The sequence below is a fragment of the Centruroides vittatus genome, unplaced genomic scaffold, assembly GCF_030686945.1.
Source record: "Centruroides vittatus isolate TY-2023 unplaced genomic scaffold, ASM3068694v2 contig_918, whole genome shotgun sequence".
Taxonomy (NCBI): domain Eukaryota; kingdom Metazoa; phylum Arthropoda; class Arachnida; order Scorpiones; family Buthidae; genus Centruroides; species Centruroides vittatus.
Window position 1 is genome coordinate 2,075,800 of NW_027122605.1, and position 27,401 is coordinate 2,103,200.

General features: G+C 30.9%; 1 protein-coding gene across 4 annotated transcripts in view; it reads left to right on the plus strand.

The window, feature by feature from the left end:
* The window catches only part of pico, a 108,372-nt gene that overhangs the window by 17,305 nt on the left and 63,666 nt on the right, over positions 1-27,401 (plus strand). For 2 of the 4 annotated variants that reach the window (XM_067281414.1, XM_067281418.1), the window contains exon 2: positions 9,643-9,784. The exons of 1 other annotated variant lie outside the window; for it this stretch is intronic. In XM_067281414.1, coding sequence (XP_067137515.1) covers positions 9,643-9,784 — 142 coding nt within the window. Of the gene's footprint in view, positions 1-9,642; positions 9,785-27,401 lie in introns of those variants that run through there. One more of the 4 variants, XM_067281420.1, reaches the window with a different exon arrangement.

A 27,401-nucleotide genomic window follows, 5' to 3' on the forward strand; every position in this document is an offset into this window, starting at 1 on the left:
AGATGTCAAAATAGTTTTTGTTTTCAATGTTTTTATGATAATTATCATTCTGGTGCTTGTATGTAAAATAAAAAAAAATTGACAAATAAAGACGATATTGTAAAAAGTTTTATATAAATAAAACCCTACCCGAAAATTTGTTATAGTGGTAATTAAAGTTTTAATTTACCTCCATTAAAAATGCATTTGAAATTATTCAACTTTTTAAAAATAAAATATCTTTAATTCACATTTTAATTCTCTGTAACAGTCATTTTATAAATAAAATAAAATTATTTATGATTTAATTAATAATACTTTTAGGTCATTAACTTTATTTAAAAGTTATGATTTTTAAAACAATTTAAAAAAAAAAAAAATTAGCCAAAGATAGGCGCGAAACTAGCTCACCTGCGTGGCAAGAAGGTTCGCTACAGACTCAGCCATTTCGCCAAGCTGCGAGAACGTGAAATCGATCAGTATATGAGCTGCGCTTAAAACTTTAAGAGTCCTTTTTTTCGGAATCTTCTGGCTAGTGCGCTTTAAAATTTTTCTAGGTGGACATCCTTGAGGTATACTACAAACCTGCGAAGTCTCATCCCGAACTGAATTTCCGAGACCGTAAGGTTCCCTTGTAAGATATAATGACCCACGGTTATTACAGTGCCAACTGGAGACACATCTGCCCCCATGGCCAGAAACATCCACTCGAGGCACTCAGTCGGCCATCGCAACCCCGTAGGCAACGATGTGTCTCCAGTCAGTGCTGCAATAACCGTGGATGGTTATATCCTAGTCTTATATATGCTGAAAGAGATCGGACCAAAGGTCCGGGTAGCGTAACTGGCAACATGTCCATACGGTAAGCAGGAGTTTCAGGTTTGAGTCCTGCTTTGGGCCAATTTTTTTCTTCCAGTTTAATCTAAATTAATTAATTAAATATTATAGTTATTAATTTTAATAAGAGATGGCGCCTAACGCCTAACTCTAGTGCCAAATTTATTTCTAATCTATAATCATTTATCCAAAATTTAGCTTGATCATTTACGGCACTTGTTGGTGCATCGTTTTACTTATTTCATCACAGTTGTTGTTTCATTTACAGCTATCACCTCTATACACAATAATTAAGTTTCAAAAAAGTGCTGTGCAGGAGATGACCTAGCAATTATGCCACCCTGAGCAAGATAGTTATTTGCTGTTTTTTTTAGCACACTCCACTATAATAGTGAAGCACTAATGTTAGGACTTTTGTGTGTCTGTCAGACATTATATATTCAACATTATGATCTGTTCAATCCATTCATTGTGCGTGTGCACGTGCATGCTTTGTTCATTCCATTCATTGCACATATCCACATGCATGTGCAAAAGGAAACTAAACATTTTCATTTACAGTTACTGTAAGCTGTAGTAAAAACTACCCGGTTCCTCTGGAATCTATAAACCACATCCCTTATTGTATATTCAGTGAAAAATTCTTCTGAATAATTACTTGATTCTAAGAATTTATAAAATTTATTTTAAACAAAATTAATATTTGATTCGATTTTGTGGAGCATGCTATCAGATTGGCTTGACCAATCTTGTTAAATATAGGCATAGTGTTAAACATAAAAACACCTGGTTTAATTTTTTTACCTTTTGGGAAGGTCAAAATTAGTTTAGATTTCCTCTCTCATTTTTGGCTACAAACATGTTTATTGTCTTGTTTTTCATGTTCTTTTTCAAAAAAAGGATAAAGTACTATTTTATAAAAAAAAAATAAGTAAGGGTTTGGACTTCATACATTTAATTAGTTAAATTATTTTTCTTTTTGAAAATAATTATTCTGAAAATGTTTTATTATTATTTTTATTTTCTTCAACGAATTTTTCTATTCTTAGTAATCTGTCTACCTGGGAAGCTGCCCACCTTGCCCATCCTTGTATCAGCCCCTGGTGCTGTTATCTGAATCCATGCTATATGGGACTAGTACAAAACATAGGGTTAGGTTCCAAAAGTTAACAAAAGTATGCTATTCTTTTTTGTAATTAAAAGAAATATGTTTATTAAAGCAATCAATAATTCAGCTGTTGATTTTGAAAGTGGGGCAAGTTCATTTTATGTTATTGCTAGATATTTAATGGTTTGCATTTGAATGGGTTTAAAAATATTCATAAGCTGTAATAGACTTATTTTATATTTTTTGTGGTCTTATTTCATTTAAATTTAATATGCAATAATGGTTGTCTGTATTAGGTGAAAAAATCATGGTTTTGGTATGTGCCAATGGACTTGCTTCCCTTTCAAAAGCAATGATTTGTTGAAAATGTTGATTTCTTTGAATGGAATACATTTATAATAACAAAAAATTGAATATTTTATTTATTTACTTATTTATTTTAGTTCAACATTTCATACTTCTTTCGAAAAGCTACAGTAAAACAAAAAATAAATTTAATTTTATAGGAAAAAGTGGAGAAAATCAAAAAAATATTCAGTAATAAGTTGCATGCATATAATTATATTTCTTAGCTTAAATGGTGCAGATTTTTAAAGTATTCATGATGAATGGGTGGTACCATAGGGTAATAAATCTATCATATCTTTATATTTTTCTTTATTAATAGGCCTAGTTTTCGCATTTAAAGATGATAATACTATTTTTCCGAAACTATGTAACCTACCCCATTTTGATAATAAATCAAGAGTTTTAAATTGCAAATTTTTTTCCATTGATGTTTTATAAAAACAATTTATACAGTGCATTGCTTGAAAATCTTACCCAGATAAAATTCAACCGATTGACAGTTTCTCCATCAGTATTTTTTGTTCTTTTTAAAATTGCTTCCTTCAGAGGTTTGGTTGAATAGAAGGCGTCACTTTTCATTTCATGTACTAAAAATGCATTATGTTTGCAATATTTTTGTATTAATTTGTAATAATCCTGGTGACAGAGAACTGCACACCTGCAGTGCCGTTATTTAGAGTGGACTTGCCTCACTTTCAAAATCAACTCACAATAAATATTGTTGACAATATAAATATTAATAACAAATTTATACTGATATTAAAAGATATTTATTGTGAATTGATTAAAAACATAAATTTTATGTTAATTTGTAATAAGAATTAGCTTTAACTATTTTTTTCACAAAATGGACTTGCCCCACTTAATGGTTCAATTAACTAACAGTCACAATCAAAAATATTGCACATTAATATTAATGTTTTCTTTACTGTTAAACACCATTAGATGAGGACATCTTTTTGGCAAAATATTATTGTCATCTGCTTTCTGCTGCTGCATATTGTTCTTCAGTTTCTTAATAAGCCCGTGGTAACCATGCCGTTCGGCTATGTCTTCTGTGCATTTCATTTTGGCCCGGAGCACACTTTGGGAAGAGGAAGTGCGTACATGCTCTCCTAAGCAAGGTTTCGAATGCTGCGACTTTGTATTGCTGATATTAACCACGGAAGAAACAGCACTGCTCTAGCTGTTTACTCTTCGGACCCCGAAATTGAACCTATTTTCACCCAGGCAAAGGTCATCCACACCACCCACCGCGCTAACCACCTCACACAAGCTCCCTCATACACACAACTCTAGGTTGTTTCTGCTCCGCCACAAGGCACTACAGGGTACGATAGAGACTATGCTTGAATCATAGGAAGCGGTCAGACACCTAGCAACAACCAGGTGTCTTGGACTCTTTTTGTCGAATCTGGGGGGAGTCAGGCTCGAACATACTAAATCGGGCATACATCCGTTTTGGTGCAGATTGGCCTGCACATTGGTCTCTTAATGAAAATAAGTTATCTTTTGCTTTGCTTTTTGAGACAGGGAAGCAATCCTTGACACGTCCAATCGGCTGAATGTGCCCCTTCAGGACTTCACTGGATTGGTCAGCGGGACCCCCTTACTTAAGAAGGAGGCCCGTTTAGTGAAACACTTGGGCTCATAGACTGATCACAGTCACCATCAAATCCTTTAGTCTCAATAAGTTTCCTTTACTTGCTGCTAGCATTCGAAGTACTTGCTCGGGTGGCTGGGACCAGTCAACATCGTTGACTGACCTGTGAAAGTCCTCAGTGAGGGGACAATCAAGTATGTAGTGCCTCACGTCATCGTGAGGATACCCACAGGAGCAGCAACCATCGCCCTGTCCAAACTTGGACTGGAAGTGGGGAAACCTCCCATGACCGCTCAACAGTTGGGCCATTAACCAATCACAACTTATTGGAGTTTGGCCAACCTCAGGCAAGAAGGCATAGATTGTCCTACCTACTGTACTACAAGTCCAGTTCTCCTGCCAGTATTTCATTGACCGTTGCAGTAGAGTACCTTTTATGTAAGAGGCTGATAACTCAACCACCCTGGTTACAAATGGGCCCTGTGCCACGGCTTTGGCCAGGAAATCGGCACACTCGTTGCCTCAGATTCCGATGTGTCCTCGGACCCTCCGTAGGTCAACTTGCCGTTCATGCCTAGCCCTCAGTACCCTACCTCTGATCTCCAGTACCGTATGGTCTCGGTGGTACCTGTTGCTCAAAGCCTGAAGCGACAACTGGTTGTCAGAGTAAACCGTGATTGGCATAGATCCCGGATGTCTTAGGATTCACTGGGACGCCTCATCTGCCACCAGTTCTGCCTGAAACACGGAAGCCTCCTCGTTCAGTCTGACTGACTGGTCGTACACATAAACACCATCAGAAAAGACACAAAACGCAGCACCTACTAGGCTGCTGTCCTTTGAGCCATTGGTGTATATCTCAACACTGCTGTTGGTTGGTTCACCAACATCCCAATCGAGTCCAATCCTGTATGCAGGGTGGACCTTCAGTATGCCTGCTTGACGTACAGGTTTTGTGATTGGGCACTTCTGATCACAGTGTCCAGCCTCTAATCCCTCCACAGTGGCTCTGTAGAAGGCTGCTTCCTGGCTGACTACCAGCGGCAAAGGAAGCAACCCCATGAGGACCAGGGCTGCCTCCGTGGACACAGTTTTGTAAACACGGGTGACCCGCAAGGCAGTGGGTCTCTGAATGATAAGCAGAATCCTGCTTTGGGTAATGTTGGCGGACTCTTTCCACCAGATACCACAGGCATAGCAGATCATGCACTCCAGTGCCATCTTATAGATGGATTGGATTGCAAAACCACTCAAGCCATAGTCCTGCCTGGCCAGTCTCGATAGTGCCGCTATCGCAAGGTTTGTTCTGACTTGGACAGATCTTAAGTGGAGTGTCCAGCATAGTGTGTGATCAATGCTGACATTGAGATACTTTAGCTCATTCACCCTGCGGATGGGGGTGTCTCTGATTTTGTGTATTGGCTGTCTTGTCAGTACTCCTGATCGGGCACCGTTAGGGCCTCTGATTTCTCAGGGCTGAAGACAATTTGTGCAACTGCCCCCAGTGAATGAGCCATGCTATGGCTTCATTGCCACAGACTTCGATGTCACGTCTGCTCCTACCTGCAACTACTAGTAACAGATAGTCTGCATGGGCCTGCAACTGAACATTGTCTGGCATGGCAAGTCTCAGTGCCGTGTCTGCAAGGATGTTCCAAAGGAGGGGCCCTATGCAAGACCCCTGGAGACAATCCCTCTGCAGTCTCCTGATGAAGCACCTACTCGGGGTGCTATACATAACCATACGGTAGCTCAGGAAGCTCCTGACAAGCGATAAGAGGGTGGTCAGCAGTCTAGCCTTCCGCAACTCACTCACTATGGATGGCCATCAGAAGCTATCAAAAGCCCCCTCAACGTCCATCGAAACAAGGGTCATATGGAGGCCCTGTCGACGGTTCTCCTCAATCAGGCTGACTGCCCGATGTAGGATGCGACAGGTTGAAACGTCTGGGCGGAACCCATATTGATGTGGGTGTAGTTGCCCTCACTGCTTAAGCTCCTCAGATGGCTGGAGGTGATCTACATATGCCTTAACAATATTAATGAAGGTAATTGCATTAACTATGAGGATGAAATAGCTCTATCGATGGCATGGCAGGCCCTACTAGATAAAACGATAAATTAGAACTCAACATGCTTAGCGCGCAGGTCCATATTGATGTCATCGAGTCGGGACAACGTTCCGGATCGTATTTCTTCTTGACTTTGAATTGAAGCGCATTCCATTAGGGGATCGTTACCTGATGAAGAACCGTTAGGTTTGAAAACGTTGTAACTACTTTGTTGTGGATGATACGCACACCAGTAAAAGGCATTTAGATACGTGAAACTTTACTGTTCTCCGGTGTAGATATTCTACCATCTTTCGTAACAAAGTATGTACAGTAACTCTAGATTATTATTTAAATGTCACCTGTAATCAACTACACCAACTTCAGTATGGTCAAATATTTTTCTGCAGACCAGTGAAATTTTTTTGCAGATGTATCGATCTGTGGACCAGCGATTGAAAAACACTGATTTAGAGCACTATCACCAATGATAGTGACACCTGGTTTATAGAAAAGCTAGAATAGGAAGCTAGAACAAGGAAGAAGAAAAATTGTACAATCAGTTCTCATTAAAGAAAATGGCGTGAAATGCATGAAACAGCATTTGAAAATTACAATATTCTAAAATCCATGGGCAACAATATGCATGCTTGCTTGAATAAAGAAAAATATTAAATGATGGTGCTTGTGCTTAAAAATTGTGATTTTTTTTTTTTTTTTTTTTCTTTATATGGGGATGTCTCCAATTCCTGAACTGTGTTGTAAGAGGGATACCTGTACTTCATTTACAAAAAAAAGATACAAAAATAATATAAAATAATAAAATTCATTTTTAATAAGTTTTTTCAATGTAGATTTTCACATTACGTCTACTTTTTGTTTTATTTTTTTATCAACTAGTTTTGTTCAGTTTTTGATTTCGTTTTCTCTATGAGTGATGGGTCTTGGATTTGTTGTGTAGAACAAAGCCATGGATCATAGAAGAAAACAAAAAGCTTTAGATTTATATTTTAGATTTAGATAGATGTATTGTTTTTACAAGTTTAATAAAAATCTGGCTTGCATACTTTACAACTGAAATTTTGTCTGATAAAAATTTGCTTCTTGTCCTTTTGAGTTTTAGTGGTTATTAAGCTTCTATATTGGCTTTTGATCTGAGGACTTGTAACACTTTTTGGGAAACATTTTAACCTGGACATCAAGAGAAATGTTTTTTGTCTGTTCTACTTTATTAATTATACAGTTTGAAGAGTTGTCTCTCTTCAGTTCAAACTAGAATGCTTTTCGGGTTACAACTTCTTTTACAACTACATTACATTTTAAAAAATGGAAAATTACAATTCTAGTTCATCTATATAAAAAATTATTTTTGATTTTATTACTCTGCATAAATATAAGGTAAAATAAAATAGCAAAAAGCTTAATTTTGACTGTAGCTGTAAGGACTGACTGTAGTTAGCGTTTACAATTTTTTTGTAGACAAAAAAAATTGTAAACGCTAATGAAGATTATCATTGTTATTAAGTCTGACCACTCATGAGATATGACACCTGATACTCTCTATGACCCACTCCCTTGACCTTTCACAATCAAAATTTAACAGCATTAATGCCCTTACACACAAAGCTACTGTACCAAATTTTGTTTGTTTATCTTTACCTGATTCCATGATATTAAATGAAATAGACACCAACACACTCATGCAAACATGCACACACATCCACAAAATTCCCCCTCCCCCTGTTTTACTTTTGTAGGTTTTACTTTTTTCAGGAGGTTTCAAAATGCAGAGATTGCAAAAACTCTGAGAGGCAAATTTGACACTATTCCAGTACTTTCTCTAACAGTTGGGAATGTAAAACTTGCTGATTAAATAACCTATTATTCCATTTTCTCTTTTTTTTAAAGGCTTATTATGGCACTTCCAAATGCAGCTGATGACAGTATTTTATTGTAACATGTAATGCTAAATTGAAAACTTTTGTATGTCTTCTGAAGGGAATTTGTAAAGGGTAGCATCACAATGGCGGCTTTCAGAAAGTTTTCCCTCTTTCTAGTTTCAGCCTTGTGACGACATGTCCACTTTTTTATACTATAACCTCATTGGTTTTTGATGAGTTCATCCACTCCAATCTATTTCTCATAACAAAATGATTATAGTATATGTGTATTTGGTGAAAAAAATTATGCACGCTATATGCAACTAAGATGGATGCCACAGATGATTTCAGATGATTTGTATTATTTGGTAAGTCCTTTGTTATTTAAAAACTTTTCCCACATATGATAAGTCTCTGTAATGTAATTTTTTTCCTTTTTGTCTTCCAATTATCTATTTTCAAAAACTTAACTGTTAAATTTTTCATTATCCATTGCAATACACAACAATATGAAATTATAAAGACTCATATAAATTTGCACAAAAACAAATTGGTTTGAATGACCAACTTGTTATGAAGTGTTCAGGCATTATCTGAAGAACAGTATGCATGCACTATAAACACTGTCATAATATATATATATAGTTTTGCTATTCTGTTGAATGAATCGAAAGTCTTTTGTCAGAACACATATCCACTGTAACTATACCCTAATTATTCTAGTATGATTTATTTTTTACTGTATTTTATGTTAGGTATTGTAATAAAATAATAATAATTTTATTTAATTTCAATTTATGTAAATAAATTAACAAATCGTATCATTACAAAATCTTTTTATCTTGGAAAGAATCATTCTATAGACCAGTGATCACTAACCTTTCTGACCTCACAGACCATTAAACTTCCAATTTTAGTCCTGCAGACCACTATCATGAATTTTTCTTTTAAAAGATACATCTATAGAATAATGATCATAAAAGTTCCATTTTACTTAATTAATTAATTAATATGAAATTCACTTGTTTGATTATAACAAATTAGTGTGAAGTTTGTTGCTGCTTGTTTGAAATTAGTTTATGGATTCTTGGTTGGCTCTTTTTAATGAAGGATGACAATCACACCAACATTATTTATTGTTGACTGTTGTCAATAAATCAATAAATAATCATTTCATATTTGGTTTTAGATTTGAATAAAAAAAACTCCCAATGAGTGAGAAAAATCAACCAAGCATTTTGCATTTCTTTCGTAATACTTTACGTGACCTTCATTTGATGAATGTCCAAATTTTTCCATCGACTACTAAAATTTTCTTGCAGATCATCAGTTGTCAATGCTGCTATAGACAATATTTATGAAATGTTAAGTAAGAAGAATAAAAACATTAAATAGACAATTTATATCTGCATATATGTAGATATAATATATATATATATATATATATATTATTTTAAGTGTTTTAATAAAAGAACAGAACATCTTTAATAATGTAAAATTTTAGCAAATTAAATAAGGTAAGTAAAAAAAATAAGGAAAACATTAATGATAAATAAAAATTTACACTTGAAAATAAAAGCAACATTTGAAATGTTCTTAGTGAGAAAAATGGGTGAGAAATGTTGAAAGAAACTTTTTCAATTTGAAAAACAGTAGGAAAAAAAATCATGTTTAATTTTTTGTTTATTGTAAAAAAATAAAATGTAAAATTAGATAAATACAAATTAATTATATTTACTTTGTAAAAGTTTTGTGTAATAATAATTTTAATCAGATAATAATTTTAAGTTAAATGATTTAAATTAAACTATAACTGTTTATGTAAATAACATGCAGGGCTGCTTGGGAATGTGAGGATAGTACATACAGTAGTACAAGTGAAGCAGAACTAGATAGTGATCATGAAACAGATAATGAATTGGATGATCCACAGAAATTACTTGGGACATGGCTTGGTGAATTAGAAAATTTGAAATTAGTAAGTACTTTAATATACAAATTTGATATGTAATTAGTATCTCTTTACACAAATATATAATCTTGATAAAACACATGTACTGGATGAAATAGTAAAAATAAATACATAAACCTTTAAAACCCAGCATTAGTTTTTAATAAACTTTTTCAAACTACAAAAATACCAAAACCCATTGAAAATATTTAAAGAACTAGAAAATGTTTTAATTGTAGAAAGTAATGTTTTTGTGGAGTATCTTTCATGAAAACACTTGATATTAACTCAATATGGGACAACTAAACTCAGTATTGTTCTCTTACAGCTTTTATATTATTTAATTATTATGTTGTTAAGTAATTCATTTTAGTTAACTTAAGTATCTTTCAAATTCCTTATTATGAAGGTCCCTCATTCATTGCTTGTCAAATCATTTTTGAGAATAAAACTATTTGTTTGACTAATAAAATTGAGTGTGCATTCATCAAATTGTGAAAGAGCTGCTCAAGGTTCTTCATCTGGCTTAAAGTGACATTTTCTGGTAGCAATTCAAATGTCTGCTTATAAGGTAGGCAGTATGTCAATGAACACTAAGCTGGACATTGTCCCTCATCAGTAAGGTGCAAATTATGACATTTCACAACATTAAGGTAGTCAAATCTGTAATCATTTGAGCAAAGAAAAAAGTCCTAGTGCTTGTTGTGTCTACCAATATAACTCAAAAAAATTAAAAATTGACAATGAACTTACTAAATATATTAGCTTTTACAATATAATATTAACTTCTGTTCTCAAGAAGTGAGAATGTGTCAAAATGATTTAATTTGCTGTACACAATGAGCACTAGAAGGCTACATTCAAGAATTCAGCTTAATGCATTTGAGTAGGCCAGTAGGCCTATATTTCAAATAAATTGAAGTTGGAGTGTAGCACAGAAAATTTATGATCTTAATATTTCTCACTTCAGCAAAAGTTCAAAATCTTTCTTGTACAATTATAACATCAAAAATAATTAAACTTTTGCCTATTCAAATGTTGTTCTCAAAATTTAGTCAAATTTTTCTGCATTCAAAAAAGAACAACTACTTATTCATTCAGATAGAGTTAGATAGCCTAATAATAGGATTTAACAATTTGGAGGGCTTATCACACCAAGGCCAACAGAAAAAAGGACCAAATCTTTTACAAAAAAGTTAGTTTTCAATAATCACTTTCAAATTTAGGTAGGTTGCATTTCAGATACAAGGACCCCTCATCAGCTTACAAACACATAACACCAACATACGAGGGCTATTTTTTAAATAAGGTCCGTTTGTGAATAAAAGTGAGAATAATGCGCAATCATGGCAGTATGCATATGCTTCTGCTCCGAGCAAGCTTGGCGCGTGTTTTGACGCCATTTGCAGCCATATCGTCTGTCTGTATGCTGAGCTGTAGAAGTTTAAAATGTTTAAGAAAATTGAGTCTCCCGCCGACTGTGAGATACGATCTGTTATTCGATTCTTGAATGCAAGAAACTTGGAAACTTGTCAGATTTGTGAAGTTTATGGTGATAATGCTATGAGTGACAGTAAAGTTCGAAAATGGGTAAGAATGTTCAAGGATGGGCAAGTTAATGTGCATGATGAGCCACGCCCTGGTCGACCTTCTCTGATTTCTGAAGATTTGGTTCGTGATGTGGATAACAAAATTCGAGAGGACCGACGATTCACGATTTCAACGTTATCAATTGAATTTCCACAGATTTCAAGATCAGTTTTGTATACCATTGTTTCGGAGAAACTGAATTATCGAAAATTGTTTTCTCAGTGCGTTCCAAGACTGCTTTCTGACGATCACAAAACAAAAAGATTAAACAGTGCTTTATCGTTTTGACTCGATACGATCATCCACACAGTCCAGACCTTGCACCCAGTGATTTTCACTTGTTTCGATACTTAAAGGAGTTCCTTGGTGGTCCATATTTCAACGACGAAGGAGAAGTGAAAACTGCAGTCGTGGATTGGGCTTCTTGACAGGCAGCAGATTTCTTTGAAGTCGGAATTCAAAAAATTGTTGAGCGGTATGACAAATGTTTAAACAAAATGGAAATTATGTAGAAAAGTAGATAAAAGTATGTAGAATATAGAAAAAAATATATTTTAACGATATTTACAGTATTTTTCTTCTTATTAAAAAACGGACCTTATTTAAAAAATAGCCCTCGTATAATTATAACATTAACAGTTAACCAATACAAAGGAATTTTTGATATATATATCAAAAATTCCTTATATATATATATATATTTTATATATATAGTATTGTATAAAAAATTGTAAATACAGAGCACTGTATATATCAAAAATTATTTTGTATTGGTTAACTGTTGGTATTATAATTATATGTTGGTGCTATGTGTTTGTAAGCTGGTGAGGGGTCCTTGTATCCGAAATGCATCCTTACCTAAATTTGAAAGTGATTATTAAAGACTAACATTTTTGTAAAAGATCTGGTCCTGTTTTTTGTCAGCCTTGGTGTGATAAGCCCTCTAAATTGTTAAATAGAGTTAGATAGCCTAATAATACAATCTAAATTAAAGTTGTGGGCTAAAAGTGTTGTTTATTATTACTTATTCATTATTGACTCATTCCAAAACTGTGTCTTTTAATTATTCTTTACTTCACAACTTGGTGTATAGGTAGACACTGAACATCTTTAACATCACTCTTTATTCAAGAATATTTTACATACCAATATGCATTTTAGGCATATGCCCTTCTTCTGTCGGCTTTTTCTTTAAGACATTTAGTAATTTACATCTTTACTAAATCTTAAAGAAAAAGTCATCAGAAGAGGGGTGTATGCCCAAAACACATATCGGTGTGTAAGATATTCCTGAATAAAGAATGATGTTAAAGATGCCCAGTGTCTATCTACAAACCCAGTTATTAAGTAAAGAATAACTACTTATTTATTAAATCACAATTTTATGATTTCTGAAAACTGAAACATTTGAATTTATATCATTGTTTTATTTTCAACTTCCCCTGATTATTTCCACCACTTTAATTAAGTGATGATAAAGCTATTGAAAACTTAACAAACAATAAAAAGAAATCATTTAAATTAATTTTTATTATGTTAGTAATTTTTATCTCAATATTCAATATTATTCAGAAAAGTTTTAATAGACAGTAAATGTAAATTGTTTATTTTTTAAATAATAAACTAAGATTAAAGATTTTCCTTCAGTTTTGAAAACTATTGTAACAGATGTAATAGGTACATTGCTTAAAGTAGAAATATATTTTAATTTACTTTTTAAAACTAAATATTAAAGAAAAGAGTTTCATCAAAACAAGACAATGGCTATGGAATGCATGTGCATACATGCAATCCCATTGTGTATCTATAATTTTCTTTAATCACATTGCTTCATCTCATATGACCATTTCAATTAATAAATTCAGCAAGATTACTAAATTAACCCTAATCTAACATATTAAATTTAAAGTATCCTAATGTAATTTGAAATATAATTAATTAATATGTTTTATCAGCAAATAATGCCACCTTGGAACAAAACTATAAACTATACTTTCAAGAATATTACAATTATAAAAATTAGCAAAAATTTACACTTTAATAATAATTATTATTTTTATTATAAATTAATATTAAAAATTGGAAATTTTGTGGTTCTGCTGTTTTCTGTAGCAGCATAGTTTAAATGGATTTTAATGTCACAGTGTAATGTTTGAAATTCTAAGCGACTCAGTATTTTGAGAAAATGAGATCATGTCAAATTGCTGAGGAATTTTTCCAGGCAGAGTATAGCCTGTTATGTAATTTTATGTTCCTTAAATTTAAAAGAAATATTTAATTAGAATGAGTTTAGAATATTGTTCATATTGTGCAGATCTTATTATGGAATTGAAGACATTTCAAAAATATTAATCTTTCTATAATTAAAATATTTTTAGGCTCTGTAAACAATTTGAATATGTTAGGTATTTCTTTTGTAAACTTATGTAGTTGTCTTATAAAATATGAAACATTTCAGCTATATTAATAGCCATTATCAGGTTTGAATATGGATCCTAAAGAACAAAAACATCACAAGTTGCTTTGTTAGGGAAACAAAGCAAAAATTTTCAATGTTTTTGTTATAAAACATTTATATTCAAACCTGATGATGCTAAATACTAACATAACTGGGTTAAAAATAAATGCTGGATTTTAAAGGTTTGTATTTAATTTTTTAAAGTATGTAACTATTATTTTTAATTTTTATATATTTTAAATAATTAAAAATAAAATGATAAGAAGTTTATGTACATTGTGTATGCATATTTTGTCTTTAATCAAATATGGAATTTGTTAATTTTTTAAAAATAGATTTTAAAACAAAAATGTTTGGGGATGATTGATTTTTGGATATAAAATTATATATACTGATATATATATAATTTTTTAATATTGCCTGTATAATCAAAAGTCTAATATAAATATTAAAGATAATTTAAGTAGAAACTATAAAATTCATGAGAGTCTCCTAACAGCTGCAAGTTTTTATATGATTCTGTCATGATCAAAATACAATAATAGTTGTTATAACGTGATGAATGTGAATTAAAAATTCTGAATCTTATTTTATTTTATATATTCCTTTCTTGGCTTGATTTATTTTATTTCTATATACATTTTAAATAATAATAATAATAATAATAAAAAAAAATCACTTAATATATATATATTAAGTGATTTTTTAACAGAAATAAGCTATTTTTACCCTCTAGACACTAAGAAGGTTGTTTTTTGCATGCTCATTGTGGGTTTGATCAGGTCCACAATGAGAATAGTTGGGTGGTAAGGGATCTATCCTTTATTACCCATTCTCGTGGCACATCTGGAACAGACCAATTATGAAAAATGATGCTGAGGTGATTGCAGAACAGTATGGTAAACAAGGGAGGAACCATTATAAAATGAAGTTGTAAATGACTTTTTAAACAAATGTTCAAAACAAAGTTGTGTGTCTTACAAAATGATTTGTATCTGTTATGTTTATTTTATTCAGTGTATGACAAACCATTCATATTCAATGTAACTAATTTACAATAATACATATTTTTATTAATAAAACTGTTGTACATATTAAATGTATGATCAAAGATGTAAAAAATGATATTCTTATATATGATTAATTTCATTAAGGTATAAAAAAAAAGGCATAAAAGTACTATACCCTATAAATCTTTTATATTTGTAATTTTTAATCCAAAATGACTCTGGCTGTTTGTTTTATCTGAGTTTTCAATTATCTGAAGTAGAATTAGTCTCATTATCTTGGATAATAGGGCTCTACTGTATTTACCAGTTATCAAAAAACAAAAATTGCTAATTCAAGTTAACCAAATTATTTATTCCTTTAGAAAATTTTTTGGATTAGTTTTCTGGCATCATCATTCCAAGCTGAACAAATTAAGTATTATTGTTGTTAAGTTCAGAAAACAGAACTTAAAATTAAACAGTTGAGAATAAGAATGAAATTTTATGTTCAATTTTTTTGTATTGAAGTTTTGATTGGAGTGATGGTGTTGGACTAAACTAACTAGTCCAAAAAATTTTTAAAGAAATAATTTGTTTACCTGAACTTAGTTAATTTGTTGATATTTGAATATGGTGCCAAATTTTATATAATTATTTAATATAATTAAATATTCAATAAATTTGCTATTGTAAATATGTTTTAAATTAATATGGGGATGTGAGTTGCTCGTCTGGTGTGAGAGTGAACTTTTGGAAGCAGCTGATACTTAGTATACTAAAATACAATTGTGTTAAAGGAAGAGGAATATGTTCGACGGTAAAATAGAGAAATTGGCGAATGGTTTATCCCTGGATTTGATTATAATATTGTTAATAATTGCTGGAGTTGAGCCCAATCCAGGTCCTCTCCCCCGTTCCCCACAACAAATAAGTCATCAGGATATGCAAAAGAAGGGGCGTGGGAGACCTCGGAAGGAAAGCTCCAAGGACAAGGAGAAAGAAAACCAACAGGTAGAAATTTTAAGTATAGATTACCACCAAATAGAAGAAGAGAGTAAACAACCGTTTGTATTCACGAAAGAACCAACAATTCATGATTATTTTTAACCAGTAAATGAACCGGAATTACAAACTGCAGTTAAATCTCCATATACATTGCAATCTATTTACGAGTTAATCCAGGATAATTTTCGTCGGTTAAATATCGAGATTCAATCGATTAAATCTGAGGTAAATATATTGAAAGAAGAAAATAAGTGTTATAAAGAGGAATTGACGGAAATTAGATATAAGCTACAAGAATTGGATAAAAAATCGGAAACTAATGACCATCTTAAAGGTATGTTCGAATTTGAGTTTGACAAATTAGCGAATGAAAAGACTAAAAAGAACATAATTATTATAAATTATCCATTCGCAACACTAGATTATTTACAAGAAATAAATTCATTTATTAATAATAAATTAGAATTGAAAAATGTTGAAATAGAAGGATTAATTAAATTAAATAGCAGTAATAATAAACCTATTGTTAAAATAATCCTAGAGTCTGTAAATATAAGGAATTTAATTCTTAAAGAATTTTGGAGAACGAAACCGAATTTAGTTGGTGAGAATGAGAAAAAAATAATTTTTACTGCCGATCTATGTAGGAGATCGAGGATAAGGAAAAAACATTTACAGGCCAGAATTAAACTAGAAAAGTCAAACAAGAAGAAAATACTAGTACGAGATGATTATTACATAAAAGATAACTTAGTATATACGTACGATATTGCCTCAAATAAGATCATCCAATTAAATCATTTTTTAGGAGATGTTTGACTGCAGAGTTAGGAAAGGAAGGGGAAATAAGGTGTAATACACCTAATTCTGATTCAATTGGAAATAATTTACAATTGGTTCAAAACTCTATCACAAGTCTGGATGATAGAGTCAATGATGTTAGCAATAATAATTTTGCATTTATAAGATATACTAATAACGTTAGAGACAAATTATTTATTAGTTTTTGGAATATACAAGGTCTCCGGGGGAAAATGCATAGAAAGTCAGTAAAAGAGTATATAAAATCTCAAACGATATGTGGCTTCTCGGAAACCTGGATTGTTAATCTAAATAAAGAAGATGAGGAGGTGTTAAAACGTGAAAACATGGTGTTGTTCAGCGGAGCTCAGAGGAAGTGTGGAAACGGTCGTCCAGCGGGTGGATTATTGCTGTTAATTAAGAAGAATTTTGGGCAAAGATAAAGAACATCCAAGTTCATTTCCGGCTGTTTAACTCTATAATAATGAATTCCATTGGCTATGCGGCCCCAATTTGGAGCCTTACGAACTTTCAAAAATTAGAAGTTGTCCAAAATAGGTTTGTACGCAAGATTTTTTTGCTGGATTATAACACACCAGGTAGCGTGTTAAGACTGGAATTAAGCAGGTTTAGATTGAGTGCTACTTTAATAAGGAGATACATGAAATTTTTATTTAAAATAAGAGACGCTCGAAATCTTTCAACTGTATTATTATACCAATTGTATCGAAAATCTTTGATTAAAGTACAAAGTAAAAACTGGGTGTCACAAATTGCACAAATTTTAAAGCGCTTTGGATATTCTATTAAAATATTCCTAGATTTACCTGAAATAAGTGAACAACATTTCCAAATGTTGATACAAAATGTGCTCGAAATCTCTTTATCACAGGACATAGAAGACATATTCACAAGAGAGAAAACTGATTGGTATAACATAATTCTTGAGTATCCATTTATTAATAACTACATGTTAACTAACCTGGCTTTTAATGTTAAAAGATTTTTCATACAACTTAGAATAAATAAAGAATTAATATTAATTAATAATAATTTCATTGAGTTTTCTAAGAGTATCTGCCCAAGATGCCAAAAAATAATTTCAAAATTTCACATGTTTCGTGGCTGTAAAGATGCAAAGGAACTGGCACACAATCTTGACTTGCATATGTTAACAAGGTGCACTACTGAAAGAGCAATGTATGAAATATTCCATACAGCCAAGATAGACATAATTTATAGACTATATAAATATGCCCACAAATTTTTAATGTAACAAATTCATTGAATACATAAGTAACATAAATTAATGGTATTGTATGTTATAGAACCATGTGTATGAAGAAAGTTACCAGTTGCAGTATAGGTTGAAATGACTTTAAATTGATGTTATTAAAATATTTATGATTGATAACTAAATGTGGAATATAATGCTTGGTTTGACTTGTGTTGCTAGTGTATTTTTTAATATTAATAACAAGCGATTGTTGTCAAAAACATCCTTTGTAACTGGCTATCGCCTTATTACGAATAAATTTTGAATTTGAATTTGAATTAAATTAATATCAGATAATAATGTCCATATATTTGAAATATAAATTAAGTATTTGTATGAGCTAGTAAATATTCTAATATATGTAATAATAAAATTATAATGATAATTCTTTATTTATGTTTCATAATACTGTGTTAAAATTAATAAATACAAATTAAGTATTATTGTTGTTAATTTTGATAAATTAAAAATTATGTTGAAAAAATTTCTTGCCATTTATGATACAAAAAAGTCATAATATAAGGTTATTAATATCTAAGGTGAAGTAGAATAGAGAGCAGAGTCTACTATTTGTTTATAGAAAAAATGCATTCAAAAGTAACGTGATGTTAAGTGAGAGTAATATATTTTTAAAAATAGAAATATTCAAGCTGAAAACAACTTCAATTATTTTTCAAAAGCTTTCCAGAAGTATAATTAAAATTCAGAATTATTTTTATTTTACACACTAGCGGGTGGGCTCGCCATTGCTCGGGCAAAATTAACGATAGCGAAGATTATTACGTTATAGTCAACCTTACCCATTTTCACAGAATGCAAGAATTAGATCCCATGTTTCCAGACTAATTAGAGAATTTTTAGATGGTCTAAAAATATGTTTGATTTCTCGCAAAAACGAAAAAAATTGCATCTGCGTCTTGCATGTCGCTTTCTCTTAACAATTCCATTGTTACGTAACACTTTTATTGTTGACAATTCTATTGTTACATAACACTTCCATTGTTGATGGAAGTGTTAAGACTTAATTCTGTCCCTCTCCCCCATGGGGAGGAATTTCGAAAAATTCTTTCTTAGTGTGCGTTTTCGTGACGTATCCTAACTGTGTACCAAATTTCAACTTTAAACTCCTAACCGTTTGGGCTCTGCACTGATTATTATTATTATTATCAACTCGTCTTGATTATATATATAGATAATACATATCTCAAAGTCTGATGAGTTAATATAATAATCCAACAATCTCCTAAATATTTGTATAATCAAATAATTAATACAAATAAATTTGGTACTATAGGTAAGCGTTGGGCACCATCTCTTATCTAAATTAATAATTATAATTTTAATAATTTAATAAATAATTTAGAACCTTCTGGAAGAAAATAACTGACCCAAGGTGAGTTCAAGCCCAATTTTTTGATTATATTGATGTAATTCAATGAAGATTGAAAGATAGAATACAGGAATATTTTAACAAAAGAAAAAAATTACTTTGACCTTATGTATGGAAGCATTTAGTAGAAATGTGAAAATCTTTAGGGACAAAACAAAATCTTAGAACAGGGCTTCCTAAACTATGGGTCGCAACCTCAAATGAGATCTCAAAGCGAATTGCTGGGGTTGCAAATATTAAATTCAAACAGTTTAATTTGAAGAAATATTAATTGGATTTTTTCATTATCATTAATTGAAACTATTACATTTTCTGTACAACTCAGTTATAAAATCATAATACTGGCCAAGTTGAATAGTAAATTGTATTCAGATATTAAAAAATACACCTAAGTGCATCATAATTTTAGTGATGCATTGTAATTCAGCATATAAGTTATTTAACTAAGGTAAATATGTAACTTGATGTGCCACACAAGCGCACTGGAAATAAATTCACATGCATGCACAGTTTCACAAATATTATAAAAATGGTTTTGAATCCAAGATAACTTTTTGAAATCAAATTTTGATTTCAAAAAGTTATCTTGGATTCAAAACCATTTTTAATTAACATTGATGATGATAATCATTTGCTATATAAAGCCCAAGAGGAATTTGCTGAGCTATCAAGTGACTCTAACTTGAAACTTGAATTTCAACAAAAATGCTTGACTCAATTCTGGATTGGAGCTAGAGTTGAATTTCCTGCAATTTCTGAAATGCATTAAATGTTCTTCTGCCATTCAGCACCACATATATATGTGAAATGACTTTTTCAGTTTTAACTCTTATTAAATTCAGATATCATTCAACTTTGAAAAATGTTGAAGATGCTTTACATCTGGTAGTGTCAAATATTGCACCAAGGTTTAAATTGTTATGCTGCAAAAAAATAAGCACATCCATCTCATTAAAGCATAATTTACTTTCATTAATATTTGTATACTTAAAGCAAATCCTAAAACTGGTTTTTTATATATATATATGTATATTGTTCTGCTTGCAAATAAATAAAGTAGTTATAGGCAATATTTGTATGTCTTTATTTTATATTTAAAACCTTGCCTGGGGTCATGAAAAAATTCCCATAATAAAATGAGGTCATGAATAAAAAAAGCTTAGGAAGCACTGTCTTAGAGAAACTAAACATAAGAGAGCTCTAAAACAACAGAAATATCGTGGCTTTATAGCATGAGACTCAAATGTAATGTAATGAATTTTAGAGATAGTAGAATGCTTTTGAATAGCTAGAAATGCTTAACGAGCAGTTTTAAAAAATTGAAATCTTAATTAATTTAAAGAATTATCTATGTATAAATACTTGCTTCATTTAGATGTTGAAAAAATTTATAAAATATTTTTTTATTTTTATTGGAGTAATCTATGCATGCATTACTATAGTGATAGCTGCCTTAGTAACAATTTAAAAGGTTGATGATGAATTTGAAACTTGAAACTGATAATAAGAAAATTTACTTTCTGTATATTTTTTCTCTTTTACAATACTTTGTTAAAGCAATATTTATAAAAAATTATAAGAAACATAAAATTTAAACTTGAACTCATGAAACTGATTGTAAAAAAATTACATATTTGTTTTGTTAAATTGCATTTTTGTCATTAAGTATAACAATAAATATGTTTTTCTTTTTTAATATATCTGTCACAGATTAATTAGTTTTTGTTCTTAACTAATGGATCTCATTGTACATTTAGCATAAAGAAGAAAGTTTGTATATTTGTTCTTTATGTATTTGGACTGTTTTAGCAAATGCAATGAAAGTTTTTAGGAACTGTTCATTTATCTAGAAGGAGGTTAACAACAATAATTCAAATAAACTTCATCCTCTACCTGCATCAGCCTCCAGTCTATCTGACCTGCAATATTATGGAATTTAAATAGGAGAATTACTGAATCACAAACTATGAATGAAAAAAAGTAATAGTATTTAGGGTACATAAGTGTGCTGAGATTGAATGTTTAACCCATTTGTCTCAATCTGACTGACTATCAATTGGAATCTAGCTGCAAAAATTGATAAAATCATCATTTATGGGAAAATAATGATGTAGGAGTGATGGTGAGCTCAAATCTTGGATACACTGGCCTTGGGATTTTGTTGGCTGCTAAATAAGAATTCAGCTTCCAAGAAAGCATTTAATATAAATTTTATTTATTGAGTTTTTGGGGAAAAATATATTTGGTACAATGTGACTATGCCCATAATTTTGATTTATTTGAAAATTTCTGATTTATGACCTGATCAGAAATTTTTTCTGATTTTTATGTCCTGTTAGAAAAACCCTGAAAATACCAGCTTTTTCTGGTTGCTAGCTGGAATATTGTAACAGATCTCTTAATTGCTCAGTTAAGCTTAATTGGAATATGAACTGTCATTTGCATTTCAGATAGATTTTAGCAGAATATATATATATATTTTTAATTTGGTTTCATTTACATTCAAAATAATGTAGTTTTCAATTAACTATTAAACAGTTTTAGATATTAAATATATATTTTTTAATTAAATTGTTAGTAGATAGCTGATTTAGCCAATATTGTTGTATTTGACAATAACTTTATAGTCGTAACTGTTCATTTAAATTCATCAAACATAACCTTATTTTTCTTATTTTTGTTTTAGGCATAATGCTATGCTTAACCATGCATTGTTACTATCAATATTTTTTCTACAAACATGGATATAATTATAAAAAACATTATATTTCTTGATTAAAAATAGCTCAAAAATTATATTAGATTTTTTTAATTCATTCTTTTGAGAAAGAAAGTAAAATGGTTTATTGCAAATGAAAATAGTGACAGTTAATTTTCTTCTATTAAACTGTTGTTGGATAACAGATCATCTGCCAGTAAGTTTATAAATAAAATAATAATAAAATTAACTTTTGCTTGAAACTAAATAACAATTTTTATTAGGTGTGAAATTTCTGTGAATGAATGACATTGAATGTTTCCCTCTCGATTTATTCACTGTATTCAAATTATAATAATAAAAAAATAAACAAACTTCCTGAAATACATTTGATATAATTTAACCATTTAGTTTATAAAATTATTCATAACAAAGTTTAAGAATATTATGTGAAGCCCTTTCAAAATGAATTTGATAAAAATTTTCTTTTTAAATTACCATGAACTAGTCATGATTTTGTACTTTATGAAATTTATATTTTGCAAAACTAGTAAGATGTTAAATTTACTGTAGTATACACATATCTATCATATCTGAAAGAAACTATGCTGTGAAGTTTAGCATTTCTAAAAAACAAGGTGTCAGCAATAGAAAATACTTTGTGATCAAGATATTTTGTGAAACTTGTTTATGAGAGTACAGGGAAGTACAAATGTCCACTCATATGTTCAAGCTGGATTTTTTCCATGCCCATCTTCATGAAGGTTTATTCAATTACTGATCTTCAAAAGTGAAGTTGCATTAATTTATTTTGCCTACATAAACATGTTTACATATGTACTGTACTCATATAGTTATACATCTACTACATCTGTGAAGAAGGAAATAATGATAAAATTTTTACATTACAATTTCAGACATTACTTACTGAATAACCTGATGATAATAAGCATTATTTATAGAACAAGAGGATTCTGATGGACTGAATCTCTGCTAACATTTTTAGCAGTACTAGTTATGAGGCATTTGGAGCACAACTTTTTACAGACCAGTTACAATGCTATGCTACGGGCTAGATAGATTGAAGATTTGATTAGTTGGGAATATTCAACAGAAGAGTTTGACAAATATTTCTCCTTTATTAGGTTGCACTCTGTTGATTACACTTATGAGTTTCTCCAAGTAATCATTTCATGTGGGGAATGGATTAAAACTTATGTTGGACTCCATGTGATTTTGGAATTTCAAATTGGAATTTAATTCAAAAACTTTGCTTTTCCTATACCTATTCATCTTTACTCCTGACAATACACAAGAACGATTGAAACGACCCAGATAAAATACTTATGTTTTTAAACACCAGAGGGTGACCATCTGGTAAAAACTGCAAACACGTGGTTCACAAAAATTATTGCAAAAATGCAAAGAATCCTTTACTCGCACGTATAGGACGACCTAGATTTTTGAAGCAATGAAAAATGAATAAAAACCTCATCTTATATGTGAGTAAATATGGTATATTTCCAAATCTTCATCTTTTATTTGCAATTGTAGATTTGGAAAGTACTGAAAATCTTTACATAACAATGAAGATTTAAACAAGTTTAATTTAACTTGGAAACCTAAAAGAATTGTCTGAGCTTGAATAATTGTGACATCTTGACCTTGGAGCCTTGTTTGAACATCATTGAATTTTACAAGTAAGTCTGCTAAGTAAAAAATGTGGTTCTTACGTTTTGCAGTTCTCATAACAGAATTAATTTTGGTAAGAAATTCTATTGTAGAATCAAATAACTCAACGAGCCTTTGTAAACATGCACCTCTAGACAACCATCTGACTTTGGTGCAACTGGTTTGTTAGTTTGTCATTTTTTTCAAAGTTTGAAAAACAATCTTGATTTAAGAGGTTGGGCTCTAATTTGATTAACAGATTTAACACAAAACTGTAAAGCGTTATGTAAATCTGGACTGAGATATTTTGCCACAAGGTAGTTTCTATGCAACACACAGTGAACTACTGCTATATTGTTAATTGGAATATCATATTTATTCAAATATCTTCTGAATTCTGATATATTGTCAGACCTTTTCCATCACATTCCAGATATTTAGCAAATAAAAATTCCTCAATGATTTCACATTTTAATTTTACTAAAATATCTGCTGTAAGCCATAAGAAGAGAAGAAACACCAAAAACAGACTCATCAAGTTGAATAGAAAATTTGCAATTTTTGAGCTCTGAAACTACTATATTTTCGACATTTTTAGCCATGTACTATGTAAGTAAGAACTAGAGCATGGACTCAGCAATTTCCATTTGTTGATCCATAGCCATTTTACATGTTGACAGGTAGCTGTTCTATTAAATTTATTGAAACAATATTCAAAAACATAATATGTATATCCATCCACCTCCTAATAATAATATATCAACTCCTAGGGGTTGATATCTACCACTTTGGCAACTCTTGTTCTAGATCATGCCTTTATACTAGAAACATCTAGTATTACTCTCACACACTTTATATTAAGACAAGCCATCAGATTACATCAAAGATTAACTTATTGTGATAATATCATCAGAGTACTATTGGGAAATCTTATCAAGTGGCATACTAAACCAAAATTCAGTAAAAATAATTAGTGTATTTAACTATACAACATGCTAGAATAGAATGGATTATCTGTATAGACTTTAAGTTGACTCTACTTAGGTTGCAAATTTTAATTTAATGGAAAACAACCTTTATTAATATTTGTTTTGAAATTCTCACTTTATTAATATCTCTCTACAATGTTATTAACTACTGTCCTGCTTCATACACACATTCAAATGAAGATTGCTCTTGTGTATATACCCATTGTAAATTGTCACCTTTCTGATCAATTTTGACCATGTAGTCTCCTTTTTTAAGCATTTTGAAACCATATGATGAGGCTGAGGATTATAATGGTTATTAGCAGGAATGAAAAAATGATGCTACTGAAAAATGGTATGGCTACAATTTTCTATTAACAAATTACAATTCAAAATGTTTGCAGTGTATCAAATTGATCAAATGTGTCCAATAGAAGGTTAAATATAGAGTATAATGACAAATATAGAATTATAAAAAAATGTACAAATATAATAAAGAATTAGGAATAAGCATGACATACATCTCAAAGCCTGATGAGTATATAGAAACATCCAAAGATCACCTAAATCAGAAATATTTTTGCATTTAATAAAATGTAATAAAGAAAAAAAAAACAAGCTGATGTGGCCACAACATAGCCAATCACTGGAGGTGTAATTGTCTTTTGATTTTGATTATTTTGGCATACATATATACATCATTAGAAAATGTTTACTTGCCAAATTTGAACACAATTTGCCAAGTCTGAAGGGTTGCATGTATTGAAAAACTAAAAAGTCTTATCAGTAAAGTGTGACTTTCTATTGACTGATAAATACCAAAAGTTAATTAAGTGAAGATAGCAGTGAAAAATGTTTAAATATGGAATTTTGTGTCAATTCATATAATAGAACTTGAGATACATGTATGCATACATAGACATTGTTGCAAAAATAGCAAAAACATATTTTAGGGACCATAATTTGTGCTTATCCATCAAAATATGAACATCAAAATTTGATATGATTACAGTAACTTCCTTATCATAAGTGGCTGTTGGTAAAAAAAATGAATCAATATGATCTAGGCAGTACACTTATACACTTATAGCTGACAGGGGCGGAAGACCAGGTGCACTCAGTGGTATTACCTGGCTTGAAAAAGAAAATAAATAAATAAAAAAAATAAAAAATAAAATAAGATAAAATAAAGGCAGAATGTGAAGTTGAAGGTGAAAATACAGAAATAGGATAGGGGCAGAAAAAGGGAGGCACAGGGCATCTTTGTCAAATTTATTAAAACAAAGTAAAAAAAAAAAAAAAAAAAAGAAAGAAAGAATACAGAGAGAAAATAACAAACAGTAGAATAGTAACATTGAAAATGTACCAAAAACAAGCCCACTACACTTTGTGGGAATGACATAGGTAGTATTTACATTATATAGAATTGTGATCAATTGTTGAAGTAAAGTTTACACTACACAAATGCACTCACTGTCGTGATTGATCTAGGCAGTAGCCACATCTCATTTTAAACACCCGTACTCATTAGAACACTGATAAAGAATAGCCTTATTAATATAGGCATTCCTTGTATAACATGGCACTTTTTCAAAACATAATTACCATGTTATGCAAATCCATGCTATATGAAACAAGGGACTTGTGCAAAACATAGGTTAAGTTTCAGTGGCGTAGCAAACATAACTGGCACCCAGGGCACGACACTTTATTGGCGCCTCCTCCCCCTCCAGAAACACATATAGTTTGTTTTGGAGACCATTTGGGCGCCCCTCTGTGAGTGGTGCCCAGTGCATGATACACCCCCTTGCCCCCCTTGCTACGCCACTGTTAGGTTTCAAAAGTTAACAAAAGTATACTATTATATTTAGTTAAAGAAATATGTTTATTAAAGCAATCAATAATTAGTTAAAAATCACAATTAAAATGACTACATTAAGATTAATTTTAGTTAAATGAGAGTATTTTCTTTTACAAATTGTTTTAAAGTATTGCCATTATCTGAGATTTTTTATTAATCTTGATCAGAAATATCAGCAACATCTTCATTTTTTTATTGTAAAAATTTTTTATAGATGACAAAATAAAAATATCTTAATAAGTCAAATGATTGCTGTAATTAATTGGGCTATTATTATGCTATAATTAATAATAATTGGGTTGTTTGTAAAGTAATTTCATTTTTTTACCACCGAAGGGATTAGTTATATTTTTAACCAGCCTACTTCATTCTACACTGTATTGTCATTATATATTTTAGCAGCTGACATTTTAGGCTTATTTGTAAAAAAATTTTGTTTGATTCTGTACAATTGGGGGGGTTTTTTTTTTGTGTCCCGTCAAATATGGAAAATTAAAAGCAGCATTATCGTCATATTTTACTTTTTTATTACCGAAAAGGTAAGAATGTTATTTAAGCAAGAAAAAAATTGCATGACATGTATAGAGATGATATGTTGACAGACAGTGCCAAAACTGGTTTGCAAAATTTTATTTTGGCAATTTTGATATTGAAAATGCATCATGTTCCGGAAGGCCAGTTGAAACTGATGAAGACAAAATAAAGGTATTGATTGAAGCAAACTGCTGAATTACAACATGAGAAATCACAGAGATTAAATTTGCCAAATTCAACTGTTTATGATCACATGAAACAACTTGGTTTTGTTTCAAAGCTTGATATATGGGTTCCACATGTTCTTAAAGAAAGATTTGCTCCATTGCATCAACATCTATGATTTGCTTCTCAAACGTCAAGAAAAAGATCCATTTTTGAAGCGAATCATAACTGGTGATGA